A 16,036-nucleotide genomic window follows, 5' to 3' on the forward strand; every position below is an offset into this window, starting at 1 on the left:
TCCTTTTGCCCACAACTCTGCTCAGTTCTTCCCACAGCCTCCTTGTCAGTCAACCCCGATCTAAGTCACCTCCTTCATGACGCCTCCCTGACCACCTCATCTAAACAGCCTCCTTCCTGCCAACGGCTACCACAAGACCCTTATTATTTTCTTCAAGGTGCCTATCATCATCAGAATCTTCTGGCTCACATCTGTCTATTTACTGTCTTACTTACCATTTTATCTCCAGTGTCCAGAAAAATGCAAACAGTGGCCAATATACCACCTCAACTACCTTCTTTCTGTCTTAAATAGAAAAACACCTACTTAAAACTTTTAAGATCCATTCTGTGTCAAGCTCCATGTCATAAGCTATAAACTGAAATCTAGGTTTCTTCAATGAATGAATGAATTTATGTTATTTATTTACTACCATGAAGTGCACTATAAGCAAATTAGGAACAGCTGGTAAATGTCATTCTTCTCCTTGCTGCCGTTGCTAATTTTAAACTAAGTAGAAGTGGCAACCCTTCCTCAAGGGACAGCACTGGATCACTGGTGTCCTGGTTCTGCTCATCTGTGTTAGGTCTCCAACCTACACGCTTGCTGTTCCCCTCTTTTTCAACAGAATTTACAACACTGATATGCATGTATCTGTGACTGTAAAACAAGTTCGCACACAAATAAATAACCGCTCATAAGGTATTTAGTCTGAACAAGCAGAAATAATTAACTATATTGAAGCAGACTGTGAAATCCAATTCTAAAATCCAATATTTAAGTTTTGTTCGTTAAAGCGTGACTTACGTGTGCTACATTTGACGGTCGGTTAATCTGCTGAATGTCAGCATTGTTAGTAATGTTTCTCAACGTCCGCACAGCTGGACTCCAGGCAGCTATCATTTCTGATCTTTCAGAACTTTGGAGATTTTGTCCAGGAGCCATTAAATTACCCCGGACATCAGGAGGCAAAATGTTACCTGGGACCGGCGGGACATTGGCACATAAATTAATCAACCCAGGCTCCTTCCCCTGAGGCAGCCTGCGCTTGGCCGCAGCTACCTGCGGGACTTCCGCTGGAGTCCAGTTTAAGTTTCTCTCTTGTTTTTCAGGTGAAGAGTCTGAAGAGTCATCAAACATCAGCTCTCCTTTAGATTTCTCGGTGTGTGACTTGGGCGAAAGCGGCTGGTCCCCTGCAGGAGACGCTTCCTGAGAGCTTGCAGGGCTCGACTTTTCATCTGTGCTGCCCTCGTTGTGGAAATCCTGTTCCTCATTTTCTACGTCCTCTTCCTCCTCTTCCTCCTCTTCTTCCTCTTCATAAATAATCAGACGAGGATGATAAAATGCTTCATCCTTTTTGCTTTTCTCAGATACGCAGTCCAGGACCCAGTCAGGAGTCACAATTTTAATACTTGTTCGCTTTAAAGCACATTCATATTTCTCCTATGAGTGAAGCACAAACACACACACACAATACCGCTGTAAATTTTTACAAATTTTAAAAAGAACCTTAGGCGAGGAATGCAGCTGAAAAGTTCAGCAACTGTTATTGCCATTTTCTACACATGAAAAGTTTAACCATTTAGACGGAGGACATGAGCCAAAAAGTCAAAACCATATATCAAGGAGCACAGGAAGATCTCATGCCTGCAAGAGTCTTAAAAGGCTTTGTTTAACATTAGACTTTTAAAATATTTAAAATGCAAAAGTAGAGCTAGAAATCCTATGGAAAATTATGAAGCAAATAACTGCTATCTAATCTAAGTTTTTATTCATTGATAATTTTCACAGAGCTGGTTTTCCATGACAGGCTTATCTTAAGCAAGGTAGCTGTGTGGCAGAGCCCCTTCAGGGCACCAGGAGTGTGGCTGGCTTCCACAGGAAGGCGTGTTCATTATCTAGTATTCCTGAGCTCATTCTACATGCTCAGTTGCACTAAGGGGTGGAGACACAAAGAATACAACAAGGCTCTGACCTAACATGGTTCACAATTTAGTTCTAAAGAGAAATTAAATATGCAATGAGATTACAATGTAAAACCAATGATAAATGATGTGGTAACAGATTGGAAAAGGATCCCACCAATGTAAGCTGGAGGACTCAGGAAAAGCCTCAGAAAGATGAGGTTTGGCTGGGGCACAAATGATGACAATTTGCACAGTTAGAAAGAAAAGCAGAAAATACAGCAAGATGGAAAAGACATGCACAGCAGAGCCCAATGCAAGGCGTGTTAACAGGCAGAGGGCTCTCCTACTGGCAAGGGTGTAGAATGGGCAAGACACAGCGGAATATAAAAGGAAAGCGGAAATAGACGGAAAATTTTAAACAAGAGTAAAGTGTGTAAACTTGGCTCCATTAACTAATAGTCTCCCCAACCTGCTTCTAAAAGCCTAGCATATAACAGCAATTCCCTAGCAAACACATAACCGAGGCCCTAAATTCAACTCCTGTCCTATCATGGAGGCCCAGGGTGGCACGTGCAGTGTATATGGCCGGGTAAGGACCACCCTGGGTGGGGCGTGGGCAGGAGCAGGCTAGCAGAGGACACTTCCAGTCTTCAGACTTGAGCAGAAGCAGACTGGAGAAGGTGAAGCAAAGAAACCTACAGCAGGTATCTCCTGGCAAAGAGTGAGCTCTGCACAAGGCTACGTGATTCAACCTATTGTGTTTGAGGATGTTCTTTAAGCCTTTTTAAAATACAAGTAAAATTTAGTCATGGGAGACACCCATGTTTAAAAGGCTAAGCAAAGGAAAATGAACATGATCACAATCACACTGACTAGAGAGGACCACAATTAGCATTTTCAGAGTATATTTGTGTTATAAATATATACGTATATATACTAAAAGAATAAAGGAAGGACACATATTGTCAGTGTACAAATACTTTATAATGTGTTTTTACTTAATATATGATGAACAATTCCCTCCTATGTCAAGATGTGTGCTTTTATGCTGTCACATTTGTTTTTAATTTTTTTAAACGTACATTTTCAAAGACAGCCCAAACTGGAGACTATTGTAATAAACGCCCCGCACCCGTCACCTAGCTTCAGCAACTGGCAACCTTTTACAAATCTTGCTTCATCTATCTCCTCCCTGACTTTGTTTATGTATCTCTAATTAATAAAGACTTTCTGAACCACCACCATAATCATACCCAGTGAAACTAACCATGCTCCATCTCACACTCAGGCCTGTTCAGATCTCCCCAGCAGGCTCACAAGCCTGTTTCTAGTCGCACACAGCCGCTCTGCTGTCAGCATGCTCCTCTGGCGTGTGGCTGTATGACTCACTCAGTTCCCTGGTGTCAGACACTCAGTGGCACACAGCAGCTCTGACATCAGCACGCTCCTCTGACGCACAGGACCTAGTCAGTGTTGGCCACTTACTGTCTCTAGTGTTTTGCTACTCTGAGAAACTGGAGTTATATTTTATGATAAATTCCTAGGTTTTGGTGTTCAGGTTTTAAAAGTAATAGAAATTTAAGGCTTCATATCTATAACTATACTTCCCTCCCAAAAAGCCTATACTTCCACCAGCTATGTAGGAGTATATCAATTTACCTACACCCTTGATAGTAAAACTTCTTATTCCTACCCTAAAAATCATATTCTAAAATATTTAAGTATAAAATGTTATATATATTCCCCCCACAGTAAATACAGACAATAAATTTCTATAAAAGACTAGACAGTTTCAATTTCTGGACTACTCATCCAAGAAGAACCTCTAAGTTATTTTAGGAAAATATGAAGCCCAGGTATACATAAAAATATTTACAAACTAAATATTTAATACAAATGTACAGTATGCCTGCATAACATTTACTATGCATAATATGGCTTACATATTATTTTTCCAAAGTAGAACGGTATTTCTTAAAATAATAAAATATGAAATAAAATGATTTTTAATTCTGCTAACAAATACCGAAAACAAAACTACTGCCATGAAAAGGAGTCACGGACAATTCTGGATATTAAAGAGAGGACTTCATATGTAAGAGTGGGATCCACTGTGGTAGTCTCTTGAATTTCTAATTTGTATAGAGTGCTGGCATTTCATGTTTCAGGAATGACTTGACTATTTCCTATGCAAATCTTAGTAAAACATTTCAGTAAATTGCCTTGTCATAATTCACTGATATTCTCTCATTTTTCACAAAATAAGTAGTTTTTGTCACTCAAAGGCAGTTACTGCTTAAGCAAAGACGAGTTGAGAGCACCGCAATGTTTAAACACCTTCGCCCCAGCCACCTTATCAGCTACATTCTTCGAATCCCTGAATCCTAAAACACTGTAACTTACTAAGTGCCAAGGACCTCAGGAGCCAACAGCAAAGTCTGAGGGTCGGGGGTACCAGTGGTGGGCGGGAGTGCAGGTCATGTGCACCTCCCCAGCTTAAGTAGTTGGAAATCCCTGTGGCCGGAGTAGTTACACTTGGAAATCTGCAAATGCTACAAACCAGCCCTCTCTCCCTAAGAACTAATAACCATATCTTGTTTCTATTGGTTTTAAATTTATAAATTCCTCCATTCTTATCAATTTAAACTGAAACTTCTGAGAACATAAAAGGTAGTATTACTATGCCACTTGCACAAGTTTTCTCTATGCACTCATTAAAAAAATGCAAAAACGGCCGGGCGCGGTGGCTCACGCCTGTAATCCTAGCACTCTGGGAGGCCGAGGTGGGCGGATCATTTGAGCTCAGGAGTTCGAGACCAGCCTGAGCAAGAGCAAGACCCCATCTCTACTAAAAATAGAAAGAAATTATAGGGACAGCTAAAAATATATATAGAAAAAATTAGCCGGGCATGGTGGTGCATGCCTGTAGTCCCAGCTACTCGGGAGGCTGAGACAGGAGGATCGCTTGAGCCCAGGAGTTTGAGGTTGCTGTGAGCTAGGCTGATGCCATGGCACTCACTCTAGCCTGGGCAACAGAGTGAGACTCTGTCTCAAAAAAAAAAAAAAAAAATTAAAAAAAAAAATGCAAAAACATGAATGTACTTAAAAATAAAATGCCAGTTATTTTTGTGTATAGTCAGTTAGTCTCTAGCACTCATGCAGTGGGTGAATTTAAACATATTTAAATTCATCATACAAGGTTTACAAATTTATGTCTGATTATAGAATATAGTAATATGATGGAATGGTCAAACTTCAGTATTTTTAAAGCGATTTAATTTCAAATATTGCAGTTATTTAGTCATATAAGCCACAGATATAATCATGAATCAAGAACATAATGGCCAATTATAATCTACATTAACTTAAAACCATTTTTGTTTTATAAATAGACGATGCCAGAACATATGGTTCCCTCAGTTCATTTGATAGACTGGTGCTTCTCAGCCTTGGGGGTGAGTTGGGAAGAAATGCACAACAGGCCAGTTGACGCGGAATCACCAGGCCACAGGAGGCTGCGTGGCCTATCGTGACCCGAGAGCAGCATGGCAGTACTGCCCTAGACCGAGATGGCAGACGGACTAGGTACAAATTCTAATTCAGTGACACTAAAGAGGAGTTGGTACCACTCTCCCTGAGTTTTGGAAATTTATGAGGGCCTTACTTTATTTTTCACAAAAGCTGGTGGGGCATGGGGATTAGGGAAATGCTAAGTCCTAAACTGACCTAGACGATGTTACGCGGCCGAGGAAGGATCCCACAAACAACATTCCAATGAGGCACCACCAAACATTAAGATAAAAAAGCTATCTGGTGGCACATACATTAATTTTTCAGGAAAGCAGTGACCAAAAAAAAAAAAAAAAAAAAAAATCAAAGGATAATTATTCCTATCTTATTCAAAAAATTCCTAAAAGTTGGTCACTCATCTTTAAAAATTAGATTTTACTGGAATATCACATCACTAAAGGTAACATCACTTAAGGTTTTTATGTCATCATTACAACAGACACGATAGCCTTTTTTGGCAGCTGTTATATTCATGATGATACTACTAATGTATAAACATGTAAGCTCATATGTACATATATGTTACACATATATAAATATCTCACTACTTCATTGTCCTTCAGAGTAGTTGTGCTTGAACATTCAAAAATCCTGTATACTTTTCATTAACAATTCCTTTCTTTTTATTTTACATGTGGGCATTATGGTTTCTTAAAAATTATTTAGAAATAATAACGTACAGACAGGGGTAACTGTCACCAAAGTGGGTGGCAGATGTCTGTGTTTCAGTTTCTTCCTGGCGACTGTGGGACTTACTTCCTCACATGCTATGAGCATTACTGCACTGGCACTTGGTAAGTGCTCACTAATGGCTGCCTGTTGTTATTTGTATTATTCACAAATACAAAACCTGATTTTAACAAGTATTTACCATTGCAGGAGAAATGCAGTAAGCACCAAATAGTAGTTTCCAGCTGGGTACAGTGGCTCATGCTTGTAATCCTAGCATTTTGGGAGGCTGAGAAGGGAGGATCGCTTGAGGTCAAGAGTTCAAGATCAGCCTGGGCAACATACCAAGACCCTGTCTCTATTTTTTAAAAATAAATTAAACACAAAAAGAAGAAAAAAAATCAAACAAAAATAAAATGTTCCTTTTTCCCTATGTTGAATTAGTTCATTTAAATCAGGGAAATTAAAATTAGAAAAGCAAAAAAGACATATCTTTCCTTTCCAGTCTATAAATAAAATCAAGGATGAAAAATAAATTACATAAGACAATATTATAATTCCATTATAGACTTAGATAATCCCTATATACAGAAGCATACTGCACATACACATATAACATCTTGTTTAATACCAATTTTTAAAATACATGGAGTATTTTCTTTTCTAAAAATAACAACATAGCATATTTGTTATCTTATTCACAAGCATGTTTCAGCCAAATAAAATGATTTTTTTAAGTGCTTCTATGTTGGTATAAATAAAGTCCAATTAAAGTATTTATATGTATATACCTTTGGGCTTAGATATGGTTTTCCTTCAAATAAAAAATTTTTAAATGTTCTATTTTTAGCTATACACTTAAAAAATAAGTCTATAAGTCAATAAATACTTTAAAATATAGGATATCCTAAAACCCAAAGAGTTACTAACGATTATCAACAAAATATTTTAGGAGGGAAAAAATAACTCTTAAGGCTCCAGAACTAAAAGTCAAATCACAATTCAAAACAGCTTTGACAAACCCATTCTATTCATATATTGCCTCTTAAATTATAATTTTGACTCTCTAGAAGTATTCACTCAGTTAAAAAATATTATAAAGATTTCATTTTCCCATCAAACTAGTTATGTAAAAGCAAATGATTTTAGCTACAAATCAGTATTAATATAAAAAGAACCAACTAATGTAACCAAAGGGTACCATTTATCACTTAAATTGTCATGTAAAATATAAATTTTTTACATAAATAAAATCTAAGAGTCACATGATAAAGTTTCAGTTTCTTGGTGAATAGTGTGGCTTACAAAGTTACAACCCAACTCACCGGCCCAAAATCTATGTTGTCAGGAGACTAGCATAATGAACAGCACACATTTGTGGATCACTTCTGATTAGTTTCAAAGATTGTATAAAATGGAACACTCTTGGTAGGGTGAGGTTTGTATGTCTGTGCCAGCCTTCGCTCTATACCTTACTTCAGTGCCTTTGCCATGCACTGCACACTGTCTTCTACATCTGTGATTCAGTGCACTCAGATGAAATAATATAATAATATTGATTCAGATTGAAAGCAAATGAAAAAAATATGAAGGCAAGGACTGATATATGGAAAAACTAGTCAAAAGACTTTTCTACTATAAATATACTAAACTTGATTCTAAAAATTATTCAAAAAAAACTGTTCATGGGAGAGAAAAATTTGCTTTCTCAAATTTTAGTACGCAACACAAAACATCACCTACCAGCAGGCTTGATCAAACACAGACTGTTGGCCCCTCTCCTCCCCCACCAAGTTCTGATTTAACAAACTTGGGTAAGGGCTGGACAACTGCATTTCTAACAAGTCCCCAGGGGATGCAGATGCTGCTGACCTAGAGACCCGACTTGTGGAACCAAAATCCATATGGCCATACCAGTGCTTAGGGATAAAAGCCCTGTGCTTATCAGGACAAATGTAGTTTCTACATATTCTAGTTTATTAAGAAGGAAATATATCAAAAACCTCATCAAATGCATGTTTATAATTATACCTGGTATAGGTCTTTTTAAAAATTGTGAAGGGGACCAAAAATATACTTTTTCATGAATAAAAACAAACCAAAGTTGTACTAGATTTGAAAGGAAATTCTAGAGATTAAAAAAATTTCCTATTTTCCCCATAACGTAAAGGCAAATTTATTTATATTTAGAAGTCACATTTGGCTCATTGTATAATTTACAATCATCTCACATCTTTTGTGAAACGAAGCTGGATATAAATAATATAATCCGATATAATCAGCTTTTGTAAATGGAATCTAATACCTAACTTAAAAGAAGCTCAAAAAAGGACATGTGATTACTGGAAATACTCAAATGACATATAAAAAGGAGAATGCGCATGAAATGCTTACCCCCTTTGGTTCTGGAACAATCAAATGTGTGCATTTCTTATTGAGGGTCAGCTGGCAATCCCCCCCATAGAACGTGACCAAAGCCCACAGGGCGCTTCTGTCTTCAGACGACACCTGATACAAAGTGAAAAATAAGGTATTTTACCATACATTTTAATCTGTGCATGCTTATATTTTTACTATGAGAATACAGTGTGATATCATAACAATTTTACTTTATCTACTTTGCTCCTTTATTAAATGAAATTAACCTAGGAATAATAGTGGAAAAACAGATAGGCTTTTAGCTATTTGATTATAATAAAAACTTTATTCCTATAATAGTTTTTATGTATCAATAATTTATTTTTGCCTTATCACCAAATGATTAAAAAAAATGTATACCCACATTCCAAAAACTGAATGGAGGATTATTTCAGTCTATAACCATGAAAAAAAATACAGGAAAAAAGGAGAAAGACCTAATACTCCATTCCAGCTTCCATTTATGTCATTTCTGAAAATTTTTAAATACAATAGCAATATCAAAACCATATTTAAGGAACTCCTTAATGCTAATGGATAACAAATACTAATTATGAAATGGATAAAATAAAAAGATAAAAAATACAGTGGTTTGTAAGCTCAGGGAAAAACATAAATATATCTTAAGACACAAAAAAAGAAAGATGGCAAGCATAAAAGGAATAATTCTATGCTTGCGTAGTGATGAGGACTCCAGATATAATGGCGCATGTTATAAAACAGGCTTTCACTGAAACAGTAAAAACAGCTGCCATTTATTGCCTGCCTACTATGTGCCAGGAACTGTGCCAAGTGCTTTTGTACATTCCTACTCCTTAGAGCTGCCATGTGAAATAGGAATCATCAGCCCCACTTTAAAGACAAAGAAACAACCAGATCATACCTAATAATTGGAAAAGCTGGCTTTTAAAACCCGGGTCTGTCTAAACCCAGGTCTAAGTCCAAGCTGTACTTTTCCACTGTTCTATACAGCTTCTCTAAAGGCAGTTACTACTGGGAAAGTAAAAAATAACTTCTAAAAAAATAAAATTTTAGAGTCTGATAGGAAAAAGGAACATTTAAGAAAAATAGAGATATGAGCATTAATTCTAAGATAATCATTTAACCAAGTGAATTTTTTTCTGGATAAATTTATTATAAATTGAGGATTATGGTTGTTAAAGAATCCTGAACTTTGTCTCAAGTTAATTTTTTAAAGTATTGATAAGAAGCATATTAATTTCTTTTTAATTTCCAGTATGCAGCTTGCAACTAATCTAATATTCTTCATCTACTTTACAAATATTCCTAGAAATTATTTTGTATTCCACACTATGAATATTAATAAGAACACAGAAACGTTCTAAAATCACTTTTCAAATCATTATTTTATAGCTCTTTAATTTAGTAAGTCAGTGCCACATTTCAGAAGATTGGACCAGGTTATTTTTATCATAGGCTTTCACAAAACATTTATATCCTGCAGCATTTGGAGAGTTGAGATTTAATTACATGATAATACAGATTAATCCAATGACTCATTATATAATCTCTATTCAAAATGAAATTAAGAAACATAATCTTGATATGCCTTTATTACCAAGATTTGGCTATATGTCAGGTAAGTATTATTTTTATTTTACTGACTGCAGTAAATCTAGTCCTCTATCCTGTTTGGCCTGTATTGCAGGCGCAGACCCAGTGTATTGCTGTGGAAAGAACATCAGATAGGGAGGAGTGCAGGAGACCTGGAATTAACACGGTGGCTCCAATAACTAGCTTATGTCAACTTGGAAAACTTCCATGGCCCAGATTCCTCACTGCTGCACATTTGTATTAAATGACTTTGAACATCCATACCAGCTCATTTAATGAATCTCCATCAGCACAATTAATAATGAAGAATGCTCTTTCCACACCAAAATGTTAACAATAGTTACTTAGTGGTGATAGGATTATGGGGACATTTTTATTTTCATTTTTATACTTTTCTGTATTTTCCAAATTTTCAAAAGCATTAATTTTATAATTGGGGAAAAGTACTTTTTTTAAAGCCATTTTTCCAAAATACCAATCTTATCATGTTGGCTAATAAAGCTCAGATGTCTCCTCAACGCCCTCAGGCTAAAATACAAACTCCCCCATGTGGGAGTCCCCTGGCCTGTCTGGCTCCTGACCGCCTCCTTTTCATCAGTGCCACCCGCATGCACCTTGAACTCCAGCCATACTTAGATGACATTCCTCAAACACGCTCCACTTTCCCAGTATCCAGGCCTTACGCAGCCCTCCGCTCCTCCTCCTCCTCCTCCAAGACTCAGCTCAGGTATCATTACCGCTGCACTCCCACAAGCAAGCTGGACAGAAATCTAAATACTTCTCACACCCTACAACTGCTTATTTGTCTCCCCACCCCCTAAAGCAACTAGGAGGAGAGGACTAGAATTTCATCTCCGTGCCCCCAGGAATAGACACTTTCCTTTAAACCAATCAGGAACACCCTCCCTTCTCCTTCAGGTTACCTCACCCCCAGAAAGACACTCCCCCTTCTAGTTTACGGAACTTTCTCCCTATTCAATCTTGGTTATGAACTCTAACGCTACTTATTAAAGACTAGAGTCTTATAAAAATTATGTTTTAAATTTCTTTGGTATCTTTCACAGTACCTAGTACAGTGCAAGGCACATGGGTAGGCAGTCAAGAAATACTGTTGATTGAGAGAGAGAATGGAAAGGACTTTTATTTTCAGTCTTCTAGATTTAAATTATAACCTGGCCAGGCTCTCCATTAGACTCCTGACCTAGTCCCCGAAACCTACCCAGCACATTACAACAGAGGCCTCAGCCTGCATCAATACCGCGTCAGAAGAAGGCAGATGATCTCTGTGCTTCCCAACTTCTGCTGGCACAAGCTCCCTTCCCTACCTCTCCCTGGGAGAGCTCTGGAAGACTCCAACAAAGAGCTCCAGCTTGTATCAACACCCTGACGGGGAAAAGACAGAAGGTCACTGAGAACCAAGCAAACAGTCCTTTTGTAGAGGTGGGTCCTGCCTGGTATGTGCATGTGAGCGCGTGTGTGCACGGGTGTTGCCGTGTGCGGACAAGGTCTCCAGTCAGTGCAGAGACTAACCTTCATGATCGCTTCCAGCTGTTTGTTTCTATACCTGGTACCCACTTGCATTTGTGCACATGTTGCAACACACCATATTTATTCACACATCTGTCCCCTTCTAGACTGTATGCTGAGGGGGCAATCACATCTTAATGACTTTGTACTCTTCTGCATTCTTCCTGTCACAAAGGAAGTACTCATCAAGGATTTGTTGAAACAAAGCCCCTTAGCTGCACACTGTACATAGGTTTATTAATATATCTTAAGACCAAATTAACATTTTTTAGCAACCACAAAATATCAGAGCTCCCAATGCACTTTCCTTAAACTAAAATTTCCAGGGTTTCCTCACATAAGCTACTATCAAAGTCTCCCCGTCCTTATTATGACAAGCTTTCTCAATCTAAAAAGAGTGTTTTCTATGTGACCCATGACACACTGGGGTAAGTGATGAACTGTGACAGTAAGTATAGCAGGTGACCCATAAAGAGCATACTGATTCTGGGTTCTGATTTTTCTTACCTAATGAAAATACTATCAAAGAGCTTGCTGATAAATTCATCTTTTTGTCCACCAGACCCAGCCACTGCCCTTGACGAGTTTAGCACCTATATAAAATTCTGCCTTTCATATGGAGGTGGGTAGGCAGCACCTCTGCTAAGTTTGTCACCAGCAGGCCCCTCCCGGGCCATATAATCAAATGACACTATTCCACCACTAACAATCTAGACACTCGTGTTCTCCGACAGCTTGCTCACCTAACTGTTTCTTCCTAGGAGACCCATCCCCCTTCCCCAGCAGGGTCTACACTGGCCTCTTCTCAACACAGAACCCAAAACCTACACAGACCCCCCTAAGCCTGTGTGACGCTCACTGAGCCAATCGTTACTCCGGTATCACTTTCTATCATCCTTTTTCTCCTTTTCCTCCTGGCTCACAGATCAGGACTGAGGGAACACACGAAACTACGTACAACTATCTCCTACCAACTAATGCTTTAAACCTTTATCTAGGATGTTGCTATTTCCCAGCAATAAAAAATAGAAATGATTAAGTCTGACTTTACTCTTGGTTTCTAAAAACAACATTCTACTCCTCCAGTATTATATCTATTTATTTTCAAGCTCCTTTTTCTTCTCCCCAAATCTCTCTACATGTTACCCAGGGATGCATTCCCGGTTACCTGCTCCTCTCTCTGCCACGCTCTGTGGGATTGTCCTTCACGCCACAGTACCTCCGAGTTCCTACGTGTGGACAGCTCGACACCCCGGACTACGTGTTTCAAACCAGCGTCATCACCTTCCCTCACAAACCAGACTCCCTCTGTGCTCCACCTGCTCCAGCGATGCTCCCACTTCACGGGGCTTCTCATCTGAAACCACACCGCGACCTCTAGCTCCTGATCCCACAGGAAGGCACCCACCACGGGCCTGGCACAGACGTGCATGCAGTGTCCCAAGACACCGAGACCTGCTGAGTCCCATCTGTTGCCGGGTTCCAAGTTCTACCTGCTACCTTGCACCTGCATCTCCACCCTGTCAAAACTCCAGTCTGCCCAGCCCCACACGCCACCCTCGGAGCTCACGGACCGGTTTTACCTACAACCACCACAGGTGAGTTTCATTTTGTTTGCTTTTCTCTTTCCCAAATTTTCTGATGTAAACACTTATAATCCAAAATTAAATATATAAGAAAAAAAGTGAAGAAGCATCCTGCTGCCTACCCTACCCTGCCCGTCCAAACTCACAAACCTTAGTTTCAAGGCTTCCTATCATCTCTAACATCCTCCTACCCGACTATTTTTCTTTCTACACCCAAACACATAACCTTGGCTCTGACTCAGTCTCTCGTCGCTGGCTCCTGTGCATTCCGGATCTCTTCTTCCAGCCTGCGCTATGTGCAACGCCTCCCTGCCTCCCCGCCTATTCTCTCAGGCCCACTCAGACGGCACGTCCGCTACCGAGGCTCTCCTCACCTCGCAGCCCAGACGGAGGCCCTCTTTCCCGAACCCGCACATCACGCCTGTGCCCTGAGCTGCTGGCATTCTGTCATACATGTATCATGTATATAATACCTCGTTTATAATGTGTATTATATAACAATCTATTTCAAATATTATAACCTCTGTTAACTGTAACTATTAGTTCTTTCTTTGCAAGACTAATAGTATTCTCTGGTGCTAAATTCATAGTGAGGACTTAACAATATCTAATTACCTAATTTAAAACCCTGTAATCCTCTTATACTCATATACTTTTGATCTTCTCACATATTTCACCAAGTCTGTTAAATCCCATGTGACTGTGACCTCAATCTCTGAAAAATGCCCCCAGGACTCCGTGGCCAGTCCCAAGCTCAGCAAGGCCCTTCTTCCTCTCTCCCTTTCTCATTCAATTTGAATCCTGTCTGGATAATGGGCTCTGAGTCTCTGAAACCCGGAAATCCAATCAATGTAAATAATTAAATGATAAATTCACATTTTAGCCAAAGTACACTGTGTTTATGCATAAGTAGTAATAATAATAAAATGTTTTTAAAACTTTTCTGATATGTTGATTGTAAATTTGGAACATACAGAGAAGTATAAGGAAAACAATAAAAATTACATGTAACCATAGCACCTAGCTTTAAAAACTTTTCATTTTAGCCAACTTTAGAGATCATTCGTGTAAATATACACTTAAAACAGATATGAAAAAAACATTGCAAAATACAAATATCAACAAAATTCCTGTTAAAGAGGGAAAAAAAAAACAATTTTGCTTTTTTAAGGCTCTCCATCAAATTGATGTAGAAACAAAATGAGAGGATTTTAAAGAACGTCCAAAATTTATAAAAGACAGAAACCACAGATAAACTAACTTACTTACTGCTTAGACAAAGGAGAGAGAGAACAAATCCAGACTGGTAGTATCCTTTGCATTAACAGTTGAGTCTGGCCAACAACCTACCAACACGAAACGGTATTACCTAGTTCCCTAATCCTCTGTCACAAAGGTATAAGGAAAAGTAAGGTTATAATCAAATTCCTTTCCATTTCATTTAATACTTTTGAGATGCCCCTTTCTCAAAGGTTTGCGTAGAGAAGGAAGACTAGTTTCTAAAATACCACCAAAAGCACCAAAACGACAACCTGGGACGAGGTTGTCAGGTCAAATGAGATGGGACACTCTACAGTGCACTTTTTACTGTCTAAGGACCACTGATTTTAAACAAATTATTCCACGTAATTTAAAAACAAGTTTAAACAATGCCAATTTGATTTTTATAATAGTTTTTTTTATTATAACTTGAGGTTTCTTAGCTGGGGGTTAGGAGGACAAATACAATAAAGAAATACTAAATATTCACTTCTCTCACTACCTAGAATTAACCACTGTTAATATTTTGGTCCCTTCTCTCAGATATTTCTTATATATTTTATTTTGATGATGTAATATTGTAAATACCTATGTTATACCCTGCTTTTTTCCATTTAAAACATTTCTCTTATTTTTACATTATTTCCATAAAACATAATTCAAAAACAGCAATGCAGCTATTTTTTTTTTTTTTTTTTTTTTGAGACAGAGTCTCACTCTGTTCCCCGGGCTAGAGTGCCGTGGCATCAGCCTAGCTCACAGAAACCTCAAACTCCTGGGCTCAAGCGATCCTCCTGCCTCAGCCTCCGGAGTAGCTGGGACTATAGGCATGCGCCACCATGCCCGGCTAATTTTTTCTATACATATATTTTAGCTGTCCATATAATTTCTTTCTATTTTTAGTAGAGACGGGGGTCTCACTCTTGCTCAGGCTGGTCTCGAACTCCTGACCTCGAGCGATCCACCCACCTTGGCCTCCCAGAGTGCTAGGATTACAGGCGTGAGCCACCGCGCCCAGCCAGCAATGCAGCTATTGTGTAAGTATATATAATAGGTTTCCTAAACATTTCCAAATAGTGGATGATCTAACTGTCTCTGATTTTACCATCTTATAAATAATGCTGTGAACACCTTTATATGTCAATCTGTCCTTACTTCTACCAACTTGGGATAAATTTCTAACATAAGAGAACTGCAGGGGAGAAGAGAATGAGTACTTTAAGGCTCCTGACACTGCTAACCTTTTCTAGAAAACTGTTACCTTGATTTGCCTCTTGCAGGCAATGAGTAGGGGGGTTTTCAGCATCTCCACCAGCATCGAATGCACTGTTATAAATTTGATGAACAAAAATTCTTATCTTATTGCTACTAAAATGTTCGTGTATTTGATTATAAAGGGTATCAAATGCTTTGTTACACTTATTATTTGTGATTCCTCTTTATAAGCTGTAAATTCATTTCTCTTGCCTCATCTGCTAAGGCCTTCATTATATTTTTCTTATTGGTCTGTAAGAGCTCTTTATTTATTAAGGTAATGCTTAACTT

General features: G+C 38.5%; 1 protein-coding gene across 3 annotated transcripts in view; it reads right to left on the reverse strand.

Moving 5' to 3' along the window:
- The window catches only part of PAXIP1 (PAX interacting protein 1), a 58,429-nt gene that overhangs the window by 30,111 nt on the left and 12,282 nt on the right, over window positions 1–16,036 (reverse strand). For 2 of the 3 annotated variants that reach the window (XM_069461281.1, XM_069461280.1), the window contains exons 5-6: window positions 8,520–8,633; window positions 787–1,422 (exon numbers count right to left, since the gene is read on the reverse strand). In XM_069461281.1, the coding sequence (XP_069317382.1) occupies window positions 787–1,422; window positions 8,520–8,633 (750 nt within the window). Of the gene's footprint in view, window positions 1–786; window positions 1,423–8,519; window positions 8,634–11,337; window positions 11,619–16,036 lie in introns of those variants that run through there. The other variant, XM_069461282.1, reaches the window with a different exon arrangement.

The sequence above is a fragment of the Eulemur rufifrons genome, chromosome 29 (assembly GCF_041146395.1).
Source record: "Eulemur rufifrons isolate Redbay chromosome 29, OSU_ERuf_1, whole genome shotgun sequence".
Classification (NCBI taxonomy): Eukaryota; Metazoa; Chordata; class Mammalia; order Primates; family Lemuridae; genus Eulemur; species Eulemur rufifrons.